The sequence below is a fragment of the Polyodon spathula genome, chromosome 6 (genome assembly GCF_017654505.1).
Source record: "Polyodon spathula isolate WHYD16114869_AA chromosome 6, ASM1765450v1, whole genome shotgun sequence".
In the NCBI taxonomy this organism is placed as follows: domain Eukaryota; kingdom Metazoa; phylum Chordata; class Actinopteri; order Acipenseriformes; family Polyodontidae; genus Polyodon; species Polyodon spathula.
Window position 1 is genome coordinate 24,284,434 of NC_054539.1, and position 16,672 is coordinate 24,301,105.

The window sequence follows — 16,672 nt, forward strand, 5'->3', positions numbered from 1 at the left end:
TGTCGGATTGCGAGTAAATGGAAACGTGTGGAATGTGGCTAGGTGGTGATTGGATGATTGCTGGAATCAATCAAGCCCCTGGCCACATGATACAAAAGTGAACAAAAGAGGTTTGTTTGTGGTGAGGGTGAGGAGCCGAGAGCAAAAAAGTGAAGGAAAGTGAGAAAGTGCACTGGGTGTTTTGAGATGTGTTTATTTTCAAGTGTTTAAAGTGTTTGACTTGTGTTTTGTTTAAACCTTTATTTTGTTCATGTGTTTTGTTATTTGTGATTTATTAAAAATGCATGCAGAAAGCAGTTAAACCGCAGTTCTGTGTCTGGGTCGCTGTGGCAGAGCACAGCTCTGCCCTTTAGAGATTGGCAGGGATGGGGTTAAATTCCCCTACCTGCCTGGGTTCATTGTGTTCAGGTGGCTGAACAATGAAGGCATTGCCCAGCCTGGAAACCTTTATTTTTGTAAGTTTGTTTTTTGTACTGTTTTTTTGTGTTTAAATCACTTTGTTTTGGCCCCTGTGCCCTTTTATTTTTCTGTATTTATAATAAAATAATAATTTTTTTGAACTGCAGACAGTCTCTGGGCCTCTATCCACTCGCCAGCCTGCCACAGCTGCATATTTCAAAGTGCTCAGACTTACCTTGACCGGGACGCTACGCAACAGGGTGGTTATAAAGCTGTAACACAAATAATGATTTATGTGCAGAGAAGCATGAAATATTTTAATAGAATGCATAGTGAATTGGAGATGAAAAGTGTGAGTCACTTCTGTTATATCTGAGTTTTATAAAAGTATTAACAGAAATTGCATACATAAAATACCACTTAAACTAGATAAGTAACAAACATTTTCAAATTACCTATCTAATGCAAAGAAATTAAAATTTCACTATTCAGTCAAGGAAAAAGCAAGTGTCGTTCTCCTCCACTGACAAGGTGGCAGTATTTGAGTTATCAGTTACTTCTATTGAGATCTGCAGTTAAATCTTGATGCTAGCAGTCTTTGGCTGGCAGGCACGGTTCAGCTCCCGCAGCTTTAAAAATGTCCATTACGTTTTTGTGAACCATTCAGAATGTTCAAATTAAATGGCTGCACAAGTAAAATATCATTGTTGTTTTTCAAACTCAGTGTGTATATTGTAGCAACCTTTTGCGATCATAAGGAATATCACTCCGCTTTATCAACATCAGGCATATCCCTGTTTAAAATGGCTAATGTGGGAAGAGTAAGGCAGATGCTGGAAGTATGATCCTCACTGTGTTTTTTGCCATCTACTGAATTACTCTGAAGAATTTTTCAGATTTTTTTTTTTTGCTTGTGTTCTCCATTTGATTTATGACCAAGATATGTGAATAAAAATATAAAATCAGCGATACTGTGTTGAAAAAGCGCAGGAGAGCAGTGGTTAGTAGTTTTTGTTGTAAACACTCAAGGGTGTTCTGCAACATGTTCTATCAAATTGTATTTTATAGCAATTGCAGTGGTGAAAATAACAATTCAGATTATTCCAGAAAAATATGTTATCTGGCATACACATTCAGTATGAGTTGGTGAAAACAAAGAAGTCAGCAAATAAGTCAACATCAGTCCTTCTAAACCAGTGATTCACATCCTGGCCCTGGGGATAGTCCAGATTTTGGAATAAAACAATATGTGCAAAATATAGACTTCCCTCCAGCGGGTATTAGTACATACAAATTGTGATAGGATTCTGCTGTGGCCCAAGATGTTACAATAACAGGAGAAAGTCAGAAGGGCTAATATATGGATATCCTGTTAGATATACAGAATCATAGGAGAAAAGGTCAACTGATCAGAGGTAAACCTTTTTTAAAAAACACACACATTTAAAACATCACAGAAAGGTTAACACATACAGTACTCGCCAGACTGTGATGTATTTAAGTTGATGGTTTGGATAAGAAATTACACTGTTAACAGAAATGAGGACTCATCTGTCCCAGTGTTACAGAGTATTTGTGACAAGAAAATGAAACAATGTAAACCTAGCCCTAATATATGTGAACTGTTTCCAGTGCTGTGCTGTTTAAAGCTTTCTTTGGTGCAAGAGTACTATGCAATGAGAGCTCTCAATGGTAACCTGAAAAGCAACTGTACATGCTACCTTCTTGTATACAGGAAATACATGGAAATGCTATTCCCAATTAGAAAATGATTCAGTATCATCAGCCAATCAGCTTCAAGCTATAGCCTACATTAATACACAGTAGATGTCCACTGGAATGTCACCGCATCTCTGGTGAATCAAATTTAAAATCAGTCCACAAAAGTACTGGCTTTTTCTTTTTGACTTGCTGTATTTTAAGTTCTATTGGACAGTAAACAAAGACACAATTGGTCCAACTTGACCAATCAATCTTTCAGCAACAAACCGAGACACAGACAGTTCAATAATATGGCTCCATTCAGATATCTGGCACTGTTCAGATAAACTATAAGCAGCTCTGACAATTAAAAAAGTTATGGGGTCCCCGAATGACTCCCCTGGTAGAACCGCAGCCGCATGGTGCGCAGAGTGAGTCATACAGCGCAGGTTCATGTCCTGACTGTGTGAAGTAGGCCAGTCTTCGCTGGGTACTTCGAAGGAAGTGTCGTATTAGCCCAGGTGCACCCATGGGTTAGGGAGGTAAAACCGGCAGGGGCTGTTTCTCCTCAACATTCTACAGCGAACCCTGCTTGCCAGTCGCACAGTGAGCTCAGAACAGACACCTGCAGGGCTGGCCTTTGTTCTCCAGAGGTCGGTAGCTCGCTGACATCTGCTCTCGAGTTCCTGGGTGAAAAAGGAAGGTGGCTTGGTCGTGGGATCGCAGGACGCCTACTGAATCTTCAGGTCTCCTGAGCTATGTGGAGAATTGCTGCGGTGAGGAGAAAAGTGATTGGGCATTCCAAATTCTGAGAAAAATGGGAGAAAATCGGGGGAAAAAATTATAATTGGACACACTAAATAAAAAAAATAAAAAAGTAAGTTTTTTTCTTTCTCTAATTATGTATTTTATCCTATATGAACATTTTGGGGATTTTCTTAGTGGAAGGGTACCTGATGAATCATTACAAGTTCAAGGTAAATGTAGGTTTAAAAGTGTTTTTTTAAAGAAAATATTGCGAAAGTGCACTTTGTACCATGTGTTAGTTGACCTTGACTTTCGTTAGTGCCCTTGCCTTCGGCTTGGGACACACAACTTCAATTGCAAACAACACACAAACGGTAGAGCCTTCATCGACAGAGTCTTTTATATAAACGCTTACTCAGTGTTAAAAGATATAATATAGTTTTGGACACATTTACAGCAGAGTCCAAAGTTGTTGGCAAGCATGCTATTCAAAACTTTGCACACAAGTTTCACCAATTTCCTCAATGAGTATTCTTTAAGCCTCTCCAAGCCCCTTTAATCTCATTTTAAGGATGTTAATATGCAGGTCAGACACAGCATCTGAAGAATGACTGCTGACTGCATTCAGTCTGTTGTTTTAAGATCCTAATCTTGTAATCCTCTCACTTCAGTTTACTGCACAACAATACATTCCCATCACTGAATTTGTGGAATCCTGTGAACTATCCTAGCTTTGTTAACCATTGATAAAGAGGTTACGTTTCATGGTTTGAAGTCCAGGGTTTAGACCAGGGTGTCTTAGAAGATGGCTGGATGAAAGGTACCCCAAGGTCACAAACCAAACCAGGGGATATGGTGATTTGAGAAGACATGTTAGAAACAACTGTTTGACTTTAGAATTATCTGATGGCAGAGAGTTCTACAGTATTTGCATATAAATATGCCCACCCATAGAAAAGTAGTGGAATTTTGTGAATTTCTAAACAGAAAGCTTAGTTTGCACTAAAGTGTAATTTAATGGGACAACAAAGGTGTTGATCTCTGAAGTCAGAGCCTTAGCGAACACATCAACACAAATTTACTCTTAAGAACTAACAACTACTACCATGTCACCATTCAAAAGACACAGTCTACATCCACCCTGTCAGGTATACCCTGGTCAGCTCAAGAAAAAAAATCTGTGAAATATGCAGCATCTGTGCCCAGTGCCCTGTTTTTATTAACTTTATACAGTTGTAGTCAAAAGTTTACATACTCTAATGGAAATATATAATTTCTCAAAATTTCTCAAAAACAAAGAATTTTAGGAAAATTATTGTGTAGTAAAAGTTTTGCTTCTGACGTTATCTCTGCTCTCCCGAATCCCCACCTTGAGGTTTAGCCTCCACTCTGGGGCGCTGGGAACTCCCCTTGAGAGGAGGTCCGCCACCCAATTTGTCACCCTGGGCAGGCGAACTGCCTGCAGTGAGAGGAGGTTCTCGTGTGCCCAGAGCAAAAGCTTGCGATGGAGACTGGGAGACCTGAGGCCGCCCTGGTGGTTTATATACACCACCACTGTTGTGTTTTCTGTACGGACAAGCACATGCCTCCCTCGAACCTCAAAAAATTATGCAAGGCCAGGTAAACTGCCTCCAGCTCCAAAAACATTTATTTGACGACCCAGCCCAGGCTGGACTCATCTGTGTTGACGACATCCCTTCTGGTGACACTGCCCAGCAATACGCCTTGGTATAGATGGGCAGGCTGTTTCCACCAAGAGAGAGCCTTTAGATAGGAAAAGTGTAAAAAAAAAAAAAACCCTGCTGTTGAACCAGGCCTGCAGAGGGTGCATGCGCTGGACAACCAAAGGTAGTGTCTGAGAAGCTGCTGCCATCAAGCCCAAAAGTTTGTGGAATGTCAGAACCGTGAACTCTCTTCTGAGCTGTAATAGCTCTAAACAGGCGGCTATTCTCTGTACTCTGCTGTCCGACAGAGTGGACAGCATGGACCTGGTGTCCAAGCAATCACCAAAACGGTATCAAGATGCTGTGGTAGAGATTGCAAGGAACCACAACCGAAGCAACCTCTTGGTCCTGCGCAGCACTGCAGTAATCCAGCAGCTTTTCTCACTACGTGTGTGCCGCAGCATGCAATTACTTTATTATACAAACCGTCTTGTAATTTTGGCCAAAGCCAAAACGAGAATAACAAACACAGTCAGCCGACTTACATTGCTTGAATCCTGTAAATAAAATATGCATAAAGTATGTAAAACTCAATAATTAGGACACATTATACAGCCATAAGCAACAAGTATATCTGATAGGTTCCTCCTGTCATGTAAGTATTGAAAGGAAAAATGGGGCTGAAGTTTGTAAGCGCAGTCATTTTATGGCCTTGGGGGTGGGTCATTGCATCAAAGGCTCTGCGAGCAGTTTTGATATATTTTATTCAGGTTTTGGGTCTTTAGGAGGTAAATACCCATTCGGTAATGGTTACAATTCATACTTGACCAGGAACGAAACAGATACCAATTTAGTTCCTGAAACCATTATCTGCGTATATCCACTTGTTTCTTGATATTTATACATTCTGTAAAAATGTATATATTAAAACATATAATTATAGACAAATACATCGGATTTACAGTGTTTTTGTCTGTTTCTTTCTTATCTCTAAACAAGTGTTTCTGCATGCTGCTGCATACTGTCTCTTTGACATCAGAAGAAAAAAAATGTTTGCGTGAAATTCAATCCCTCCCGTATCCAATGATATGCATTTCCAATCTGTAAGGCAAGGTATCATGGCCCAGTAAGTCAATAAATTGAAGTGTGTTTTTTATCGTGATTACCAGATCACAGGCCCAGAAAGATGCTTCAGTGTGATCATTCCCAATCTGAATGTCTCATTATTATTGAGGAAAACACGTATGGTTTCATTTTGAACACAGTAATAAGTTATTTGCCACATTGATGGATATGTTTCATAAATATGCTGGTTAAATAAGTACATTTATGCCAGACCCCCACAGAGAAATAGAAACGCAGTATATTTAAATGCAGCCCATTTTACGCCACATGACCAGTGTGAAAGTCTCCACAAGACGTACAGTTCGCTTTGACGCAAAGCACTTGCTGTGAAAGGACAAAAAAATGGAAAGACCAATGTAAAGTCACTTAAAAGGGTGTTGGGCCACCACGTGCAGCCAGTACGGCCTGTATGCGCCGTGGCATAGAGTCTACCAGCCTCTGGAATTCTGCAGGAGGGATGCAGCACCATGCTTCCTCGAGAAAGTCAATGAACTCACGCCTGGTTGATGGAGGTGGAAAACTCTGTCTCAGGCATCGTTCCAGAATATCCCATAAACGCTCGATTGGGTTCAGATCTGGTGACTGAGAAGGCCATGCCATAAGGTATTAAAGGATAGATTTCAAAGACACTGCCTGTCTGTGTGAAGGTAGGACCTGTATGTGGACCTGAATACAGTGTACGTTAACACAGTATATATTAAAATCTGTGATTTGTGAATAATATATTTAAAGGCAGTGAGCGGTCTGGCTGAAAGTTAGGGATCCTGTTAAGTTAGTTAGAGCTTCAAAACAGGAGCTAGGATTTATTTTTGTTTTATATTGTTTGTTAAAAGAAGACATGTAACCACTGGAGAAGGGACACCGCGGAACAAATAAACATACAGGTACCGTCCTGTTTAAACCCATCCTTTGTTGTTGAGGTACTTTATCCACCAAAGACAGTGTTAGGAACGCAGAACTGTGTTCAAACTTATACTTTAAATAAAGAAGCTTTGTCACAATTTGTATTTATGAAAACTTTTATTAATTGTATTACTTTTAGCAAACAATATGACATGCTAAGGGAAAAGTACACAAGTGGATTATTTATTTGAAGAAAAAAAATATTGACAGATAAATGAGGTGTCATTGCTTGTGACTAGAATATGCATGAATAAAATACAGAAACTAGTAATGTAAACCAAATTAGCGTTTAATGGAGATGTATGCAATACAATATATTACTGATACAAAATAAATATACTACAAAGCTACAAGATCATGGGGCCCATCGGGGTTCACAATTTTCCTGTAAATAAAACCCCTTTCATACTGGCAACGCTACCTGGGTCCAGACCTGGGTGCTGGCTACCCGGGTCTCAGTCATACCCGGGTTAACCCAGCGACCCACCTCAGGCAGATTGCTGAAACAACAGGTTTGCAGTTGTGCCTCTTCTGACTTAGTCACCAGCCGCCACTGGTACAGAACGATATACAATTATTTTGTTGGTCTTTTATTTAAGTTTAGCAAATTAAGCAATATTTTTGTAAAATAATTTTTCAGCCATTTTAAAATGCAACTTGAAGATGTGTGCTCTTCTGCTACATCCCACTTCTCTGTTGATTTGATGGCAGTTTACTGCGCCTCATGGCTTACAATGCTCGTAAGGGTAATATAAATGATTGGATTTTACAGACTTCTTATTATCGTTCAATAGTTTTGGGACAACTGTTCTTTCTAAAAATACGATTTCACACTCAAAGATAATTGTAACCAGAATCCCCCGAATGAGAATTTACAGTCTTATTGTTACTGGTTGTTAGTTTCAGCCTGTGTGTTAATGTGTTATGTATTATTTGCTACTAGTTTGGGGATTTTCAGAGGCAGCTCATTTTACACAGCATACCAACCATGTTTTCTGTTTAATTTTCACTTTCATTCATATTTTGGAATGACAGGAGGATTAGCATAGCAAGATTGGCAGCCAGTTGACAGTAAAGGCCAAGAATCAATCTGATTCACACAGCACAACACAAATAACCTTTTTGCTGGGTACAAGCATTGAGAAAATTGATAAACGTGTGCAATAAGTGGTTATGGCACAATGTTTGTTTGGATTGTTTAAACACTAGAACCTCTGCGGTTATACTCTTGCCTAAAACCGCCGGCAGCCATTATGATGGTTTCATTTTAGTACAGATGTTGTTTAAAATGTAAGACAAACTATCGGATACAACTCAAAAGTTTTATTCAATCACATCCTATCAAATATCTGCACAGCCAAAACGCTGTATTGAAATGAACAATTAAACATAAAAGGGTTTATTTTCCAACTTACAATATATAAAGGACTGCTTCAACATGAAAATAAACCCCAAAAAACTATAATGCAATAAACATTTCAAAAGATACTAGTGTGTAAACAGGTATATTTACATACAAAACTGTAAAAACAAAATTATTTTTTATATAAACATGTTTTCTCCTGTGTGTGTCACTAGATGCAGCACTGAGTCCAGGTTGAGCTGCTGCAGCCTGCAGCTATGCAGTTTTCTGATCGAAATGTTTCTGCCAAAGTGCTGTGGCTTGCTTCAAGATTAACTCTCTCCTACTGATATTTTCCTCAGTGCATTCCTTGTACAAGACAAAAGAATTGATGGCTGACAGGTCCAGTAGAGATAACAACAGGCTTATACATATATATATATATATATATATATATATATATATATATATATATATATATATATATATATATATGTGTGTGTTTTCCATTACATGAGAGTAGATGTTGAGTGTCATGCTGATTTGAACTCGGCTCTCGCCAAGATAAGCACCAACTAAGACTTAGCTTTGCAGTAAACTAATGTGATCCATCTGCATCTCCATCCATTTGCGCTATTTTCCAACTGATGATGTAGATATCCTTCTGTCTGGTTTTGATTGCTGAAATGTAATGCTGGCTCCAGGGATCAGCTCATTTTGCCTCCGCAGCACATCAGCACACACACAACAATTGCGATGCTGGCTCCGGGGATCAACACAGTGCGGTCTCCCCAGCGCATCAGCATGACAACCGTCTGGATTGAGCTAAGTAGGGTACATCTCTGGGGTCTTCAAGTGGGCACCTTCCATCCTTTGTGTTTCGCTGACTAGCCCACGACACCTCAAGAGAGCTCAACAGTAATTCTGGCGTCCCAGCATCACCCTCCTCCATCCCCCACTCAGCTCAGCCCAGCTTACTTACCTGTACATCAGCGTTGCTTTCTTTCTATTGTGCTTGAGATCCCCATCCAGAATCTTTCCGTCTCAACCGCAGCCAGTTGCTGCTCCTTTCTGCTGCTTCAGATAAGTTCTTCACTATGCGACGCAACTCTTGACCACTGAACCCGACGTCTCTGAGAAACCGGGTTGTAGAGTGTGCCACAAATCCTCGACACCCCACCTCCAGTACCAGTCAAAAGTTTGAGTACACCTGCTTGAAACCAGGTTTTTCATGATTATATATGCTTTTAACTGTATAAACTCATCTATAAACATTTAATATTTCATTATATGATACGTGTACTTGTATTAGCTTATAATCATAAGTGAATTGCATTCAAAAATTTTATTTTTAAATGAAAATATAAATCTTGTCAATTTCAATGAAATGGTCACCCAAAGCAAGGGGATTTCAATATGAAGCCCAAGTCAGTTAAAAGTCTGAAATGTGTTTAATACAGTGTTAGAACACTGGCCTAAGTATAAAAGTGTCTTTGTTAGATGTTCTCTGAGTTAACTAGCATGTTACCTAATTAATCTTTTGTCACCAATTATTGTTAACAGGTGAGGTTCCATGATTACTATAAATGTAGGTAGCATAGGCACAAGTTTGTCATTCCTGAATGTTAGGAAGCAGAACATGGCAAAATACACTCAGTTAAGCAAAGGAAAAATACAGTCTGTAATTACTTTAAGAAATGAAGGTCAATCTTTAAGACAAATCATAAGAACTTTGCAAGTGTCTGTAACTGCTGTGGTCAAGGCCATCAAACGATTTGAAGAAACTGGCATTCATGAGGACCGAACAAGGTCAGGCAGGCCAAGGGTGACCTCAGAATCAGAGAACAAGTTCATTCGAGTCACAAGTCTGCGAAACCGGTGATTAACTGTCCCTGAAATACAAGCTCAGCTAAATGCTACTAGAAGTACAGATGTTTCAAAATCAACTGTTCAGAGGAGATTGCGTGAAACTGGCCTAACTGGAAGATTTGCTGCAAAGAGACTTGCCTGGGCCAAAAAACACAGAAACTGGACGTTTGAGAAATGGAAGTCGGTCTTATGGATCGATGAGTCAAAATTTGAAATATTTGGGTCCAACCGCCGAGTATTTGTAAAACGCAGAGAGGGTGAGCGCATGAGTTCTGCATGTGTGGTTCCCACTGTCAAGCATGGAGGAGGCAGTGTCATGGTCTGTGGTTGCTTTGCTGGTGACAGAGTTGGTGATCTTTACCAAGTCCATGGTAAGCTCAACCAGCATTGCTATCATAGCTTAGTTTAGAGGCATGCCAGGAATATGGCTAGTTGGGCAGTCCTTCATTCTTCAGCAAGATAATGACCCGAAACACATCTCGAAGTTGTGCAAGAACTATCTGGCGAAGAAGGAAAGTGAAGGACAACTCAATCTAATGACCTGGCCTGCCCTGTCTCCAGACCTCAATCCCATAGAACTTTTATGGGACCAACTGGACAGAGTCAAGGCATAGCTATGAACAACTGCCCTACATCTCTGGGAATTGCTGCAGAAGAGCTTGGAAGACATGTCGGGTGATTTCCTGCCAAAACTTGTTAACCAAATCCCTTGTGTTTGTGAGGCTGTTATTAAGGCAAAGGGGTGGCAACTTTGAGGAATCCAAGATTTAGAGACAATTTTCAATTTTCTTGAACATTGCTTTGATACTCCTTATGTTTTGTTTTGTATATTGTAACACATGTTTTCACTTTCAAGTATTTACAGAAACGTATATGACGTAAAACATTGTCAATTATGAAAAAAACCTAGTTTCCAGCAAGTGTACTCAAACTTTTGACTGGTACTGTGTGTGTGTGTGTGTGTGTGTGTGTGTGTGTGTGTGTGTTGTTATTGTTTTAAAAACATGTATTGTAAAAGGCAGTCAAAATTACTGCTTTGGTGGTTCTAGGTGGACGGGATTATAACTTCTTTATTTTCGTGATCCTGCCTTTCAAACGGCATCAGGGTATTTAATACATGTATTTAGGAAAATTCATAAACATTTTCGACACGCAGAGTAGTTTAAATTTGAAAACCTCAAACCGACAAAATGACTGCCATGGCGGTTCTAGTGTTAAACATATTTGCCATGGCAAAAAGAGACTTATGCTGTTGTCATACATATGTCATTTCATACAACTTTTGATTGAACTGTTTTTAGTTTTTTTTGGAGCGTTTACAAAAACTGTTGTGAAGGTGGCCCTCGTATTTTAATCTGAATCTCTTAAAAAAACATCTTACAGTAGATAGCCTATTATTGATTTCGTTCAGTGATGTGCCATGTGTATGTGCTGTATATTTAGCACTGTCACAGCCCAGATGGTATTTGCAGGGAGAGAGACTCAGACACAGAAAGCTGCAAGTTTATTAACAAAATAAAACGGACCAAACACTAAACAAAACACTTGACAAAACAAACTGCACAAAGGCCGAAACAAAAAGGTTTACAAAAACTCAACACAACACGGACCGCGGACCTCCACCACTGTCACCAACATTAACTCGCTAACTATACTAACACCCATGAACACCTATTTTATAAACCTGTGGCTGGAACCAAATTCATCATTTAATCATTTATTCAGTTGTCGGCTCCAGCCACATTCCCACATGTTTTGACAGGGAGAATGTAACCCCCCCCCCCCCCCCCCCAACCAATATTCCCCACACCAATGCACACTGGCTGGGTTTCCACGCTGCCACAAGCACAAGTTTTTTTTTTTTTTTTTTTTTTGTAAATCATTCACTCCTTGGCTTTTATAAAAAGCAGATGGAACTGGTGACAGTACCAATTTGATATTGGAACAAGATGTACCTGATCTACTCTCAAGAACAAGCATTGCAGTGCTGATGGAAACAGAATATCATTGTTAGGACTAAATTGTAAATAGGCGTTGTATAATTGCAAGCTATTCATTTTGTTATTGATGCTGCATTAATGATTCTTTTTAGCTCCCTTCATCATAAATTAATTAACTGGTAGCTGTGTTCAGGCATTTGCATCCATTGGGTATTAAAATAAATTTGTTTTGAATGTCCAAATCATGAATGTTAGTTAACCTACATTGATTAAAGGTATCTAGTGTGTGTGTGTGTGTGTGTGTGTTTCAGGTTTGCCAGGATTTTCCAACATGTTTGGAAAGAAAAAGAAAAAGCTGGAGATCTCTGCCCCCTCAAACTTCGAACATCGGGTTCACACAGGCTTTGACCATCGTGAGCAGAAATTCACAGGCCTTCCCCAGCAATGGCAAAGTTTACTGGCAGACACGGCAAACAGACCCAAACCCATGGTGGACCCATCATATATCACACCCATTCAACTAGCTCCTATGAAGGTATGGTAAGATCTAACAAGTTTATGTGTGCCATTGTTTTGCTTTTATATATTGACCACAACCACTTTCTAATAATTACAGCTAAGGCTGGGATTTTGTCACAGAAACAGGAGACAGGGTTTGTGAAGTCATGGGGATGAGAATTGAACTTTGCCTTTGTAAATACAATTCCATATATATATATATATATATATATATATATATATATATATATATATATATATATATATATATATATATATATATGGTCTGTTTATAAAAATAGAAAAAAAACAAAATTAAGCACATTTTTTAAAATGTATTTATTATGGTTTTCACAACATCACCGTGAACCGAAACGATGAACTGATCACTGATCAATCTTTAATCCTGTAAAATTAGTGAGCTTCACAGAGTATATAACTACAAAAAAACACAAAAAATTGTTTTTTAGAACATTCGGTGGGTTTTCATCCCAGCATTACAAGGGCGCAAATAAAAATGTAGGCTTTAAATTCCTTTAGAAAATAACGTTTAAAGTTCAAAGTGTTGAGTTGAGGTGTCAACAGCTACTTTGCAAAGTAAGGCAGTCAAGCTAGTTCAGCATCAATCGTGCAATCATACATTATTATTATTATACTATGTAACACAATTTTTGTTCCTGGGTAGTAAGTGTTATTTCCTAATTGCTTATGCCTCAAAAGTATAGAAAATGACTATTATTCCCCACAAACTTTGCTTTTGTGACCAGGACAGTGATATTTCAAAATGTACATTTTACAGTATAATCGTCAATCTCGAAAAACTACTCACTTCTAAATCTTTTGTAGTCATTTTTGTATTACTTTAGTATAAATACATGTTAATTTGGATTCATATGTTGTTTTTTTCTGACTTTATGTGAACGAAAAGACACACATTTGCTCGTTTTCCCATTGGAAATAGTGATATTTTGAAATATCACTGTCCTGGTGTCACAATGACGGCCGGGGTGGGTGGCGTCAGACCAGAAGCAGGAAAATAAACAAAGAGAGAGAGGTGGAGTTTGGTTTATTAAACAGAACGGAAAATAAACGGCTGTAACAATACAAAAACGACACGGCACATTCGCCAAAATAAATAGACAAACAAAACGGACTTAAACAAAACAAACAATGGACTAACAAACAAAACACGGTGAGTAGATATTTTAAATATTATTTGCACAATTATTCACTGTTACCTCCGTCTCCTATCCCGTTCTCCACTCACCGAACACCCAACCGCGAGTGGGTGAAAACATGCTGTTTTTATGCAGCTGTACCGAGACTCGACTGGTAATCAATCATTCAATTGGAGTCTCCGTACAACTGCACGTGAATTAATAAAGTGCAATTCACATATTACTTTTTACTTGCATGTGAAGTGCTGTGCAATCCTCATGCCTAAATACAAACATACATTTTAAACACTTGTTTTACAGACCCTTTTATATCCAATGTGTACCAATGACTATACACCAACATTTAACAAACCACACGCAACATAACAGATAATATACACAGGGGCGGGCACTTTGTCACACCTGGTCACAAAAGCAAAGTCTGTGGGGAGTAATACCCATTTTCTATACTTTTGAGGCATAAGCAATTAGGAAATAACACTTACTACCCAGGAACAAAAAAAAAAAAAATGTTACACAGTGTTGTTATTATTATTATTATTATTATTATTATTATTATTATTATTATTATTTTGTTAGGGAGGAATTTCAAGTACAGTTTGTAAAGTTCAATGCTTTATGAAATTATGGAATCCACCCATGGCCATCGTTACTTAATCCCAGCCTTACTTATAGTTGCATTATATAAAGTATTACCATTATTGGTATTATGATTGCCATTAACAGAGATGTTATATTACTATTATGTTTATAATGTACTGATCCCTGAATTTCATACACTTAAAAAGGAATCATTAATATGCTTAATTATAAAATAATTACATTTATAGGAAACTTCATCCACTGATTTCGTTTTTTTTCTTAGAACCCTTAGGTCACCTTCAAAATTAATAAAATGAGAGCTTCAAAAGCTAACACTAACAATATTTTCATAAAACAAATTGATCAACAATATTCATTTTTTTAAATCTAGTAAATATATTGACTAGTGCATGGCCTGTGATTTTCCAAATTATGATATTTCCTTGATACTGTTTGTCATAATAAAAATAATAATATGACGGAGCAAATCCTGAACTAATAGCATATCGGGCAATTGAACTTTGGAGATATCTATGAAGAGGGAAATAAAGAACCTAATTCTCCTGCTCTCTTCACAGATATCTCCCAAGAAAGTCCGGTCCACTGAAACGTCATTACAAAAAGTATGCCTTTTATTACACTTTTTTTTTTTTTTTAAATTAAAAATAACAATATTGGTCTTTGTTACTGTTGTGGTAATGCAACGGGACTAACGCAAGAGTCAAGCTCTTTGTACAATGTCTATTTTTAGTCTGGTAACCTTTGATATTGAGCTGTAGGCCTGCCTTATCTCATTCTGCTAGCAACCATCACAACTGAATGGTGCTTTGATTCTTCATTGAGTCAGATGCTCAGTTTGATGTCCCTAAGGAAATAGGACAATGCAGTAACACATGACAATGCACTAATCCACTGCTCTGCCAAATAACTGCAATATGTTCATTATCAAAGAAAGATTTTAGAACCAAGTACACTGCATAGTGCATTTTTCTCATATAACAAAACCAAGACACATTGTTAAGTAATTAAGTAATTAAAAGACTAGTTATATAATTTATATATTGTTTTTTTTAAATAGATATTTAAATAGCCGTTCTCGTTTTTAACAGCTTTCTAATGCCACACAATTTTAGTATATTCCTGAGTGTATTTGTGGCTAAGTTTCACTACCAATATTGTGCTATATACTTATTGCTACTGTCTTTACTGTCTTAACTAAGTCCTGCCAGTATTGCACGTAATTGTAGGATAATTTAATATAAACTAAATGAAAACACATGGCAATAAGCATGTATGAGTAGGCCTGTGTTAATCACGTTATATATGTTCTTGAGTACCCAAGTAGATTTTCTTTTGCAATTTACATAAGATGCTGTTCATGTTATTTTGACAGAAGCTGTTTAGAGTGAGTCACGCTAAAGGAAGTGGCTAAAAACTGGGACTATTTTTTTAAGATTTTGAGAAACATGTCGGGACACCGGGATCTTTAGTAAAATAGCTGGGACTGCCAAGCTAAACCGGGACGTCTGGTCACCCCAGGTCTTGACCATATTGACACTATTGCACAAGCTGCAGCACAACCAGGATTACTGAGTTCCAGTTACAATTGAAAGTGTTTCACTTAGTGATAATATCATGATAACTAGAGACTGAATGACAGACCACTTGATTTAATGGAGAGGTTGATTCCTGGCTTAGTTTCCCATGCAGTGTAAATGATTACGTTTGAGTTACGAGACTCTTAAAGGGGCATAGACAAGTCATTCCAAACAAGTCTCATTTTAATGTGGCTTTCGACACTTGGTCAGAATTTAAATTATTAGATGGCCACAAAGCTGTGCCATGTAAGCTGCATAACAGATCGACTATTCTACATGCTTACAGCCAAAGAAAATCCAGCATTATTGATCATTTAGAACCCTAGTCTATTCCTAAAGAAACAAAATAAAATTGTCAATATTAATAATTATGCTAGTATTGTGAATGAGATTAAACATAAGTAAATGTGTCCTTATCTGCCTTTTGAAAATCAGAATTTTGTGTCTGTGTTGTGAGGTTGTTGCAGCCCTAAAATATAAGGATAATTTTGAGGTAACGCTTACCCATAATTTTACTTTCATTTTGTGTTTACATGCACAGAGCACCAAACTAGATCTCCTTTTGTGTATATATTTATTAAATACCTAATTTATTAATACTCAATACAGAGAGAATAGATGAAATGGTAGACACTATGCCTAGAACATTGAATGGGAATGGGGGAAGAGACAAAGTTAGAACAGGACATAGAAGAGGATAATACACAAATAGAAAACTAATGTTAAAAAAGAACATAAAAGTACAGTATTTTATTGTTTATGCTGTTATAATGGAGGTCATTTGTTATTTATGCCAGATTTAGACTTTACTGGCCAATCAAAATATTGTGCACACTTCACTGATCAAATTACATACTTAACTGATCATGGTAAATGTACTGTTCTTGTACTATTCTTGTAAATTTACTGTACTAGAACTAAAATAACCTCATTTGTAATGCATACCGTGAATACTGTACTGTAAAAATACTGTGGTTGACTGGGTAACTAAGTAAGTAAGGCCAGTTTCAGACGGATGCTTTAGCCAAACTCAATTGAACTGCGAACTGAAAGCGTATCACACTTATTCCAAAGGTGTCTTAAATAAAATAGCATTGTAGACAAATGATTGAATATAATTGGTTAT

At 37.8% G+C, this 16,672-nt stretch overlaps 1 protein-coding gene across 2 annotated transcripts in view; it reads left to right on the forward strand.

The window, feature by feature from the left end:
• The window catches only part of LOC121317050 (serine/threonine-protein kinase PAK 5-like), a 115,629-nt gene that overhangs the window by 25,838 nt on the left and 73,119 nt on the right, over window positions 1-16,672 (forward strand). Inside the window, exons 2-3 of one of the 2 annotated variants that reach the window (XM_041252616.1) lie at window positions 12,002-12,225; window positions 14,527-14,571. In XM_041252616.1, the coding sequence (XP_041108550.1) occupies window positions 12,022-12,225; window positions 14,527-14,571 (249 nt within the window). In that variant the 5' untranslated portion in view covers window positions 12,002-12,021. The remainder of the gene's footprint in view (window positions 1-12,001; window positions 12,226-14,526; window positions 14,572-16,672) is intronic. The other variant, XM_041252617.1, reaches the window with a different exon arrangement.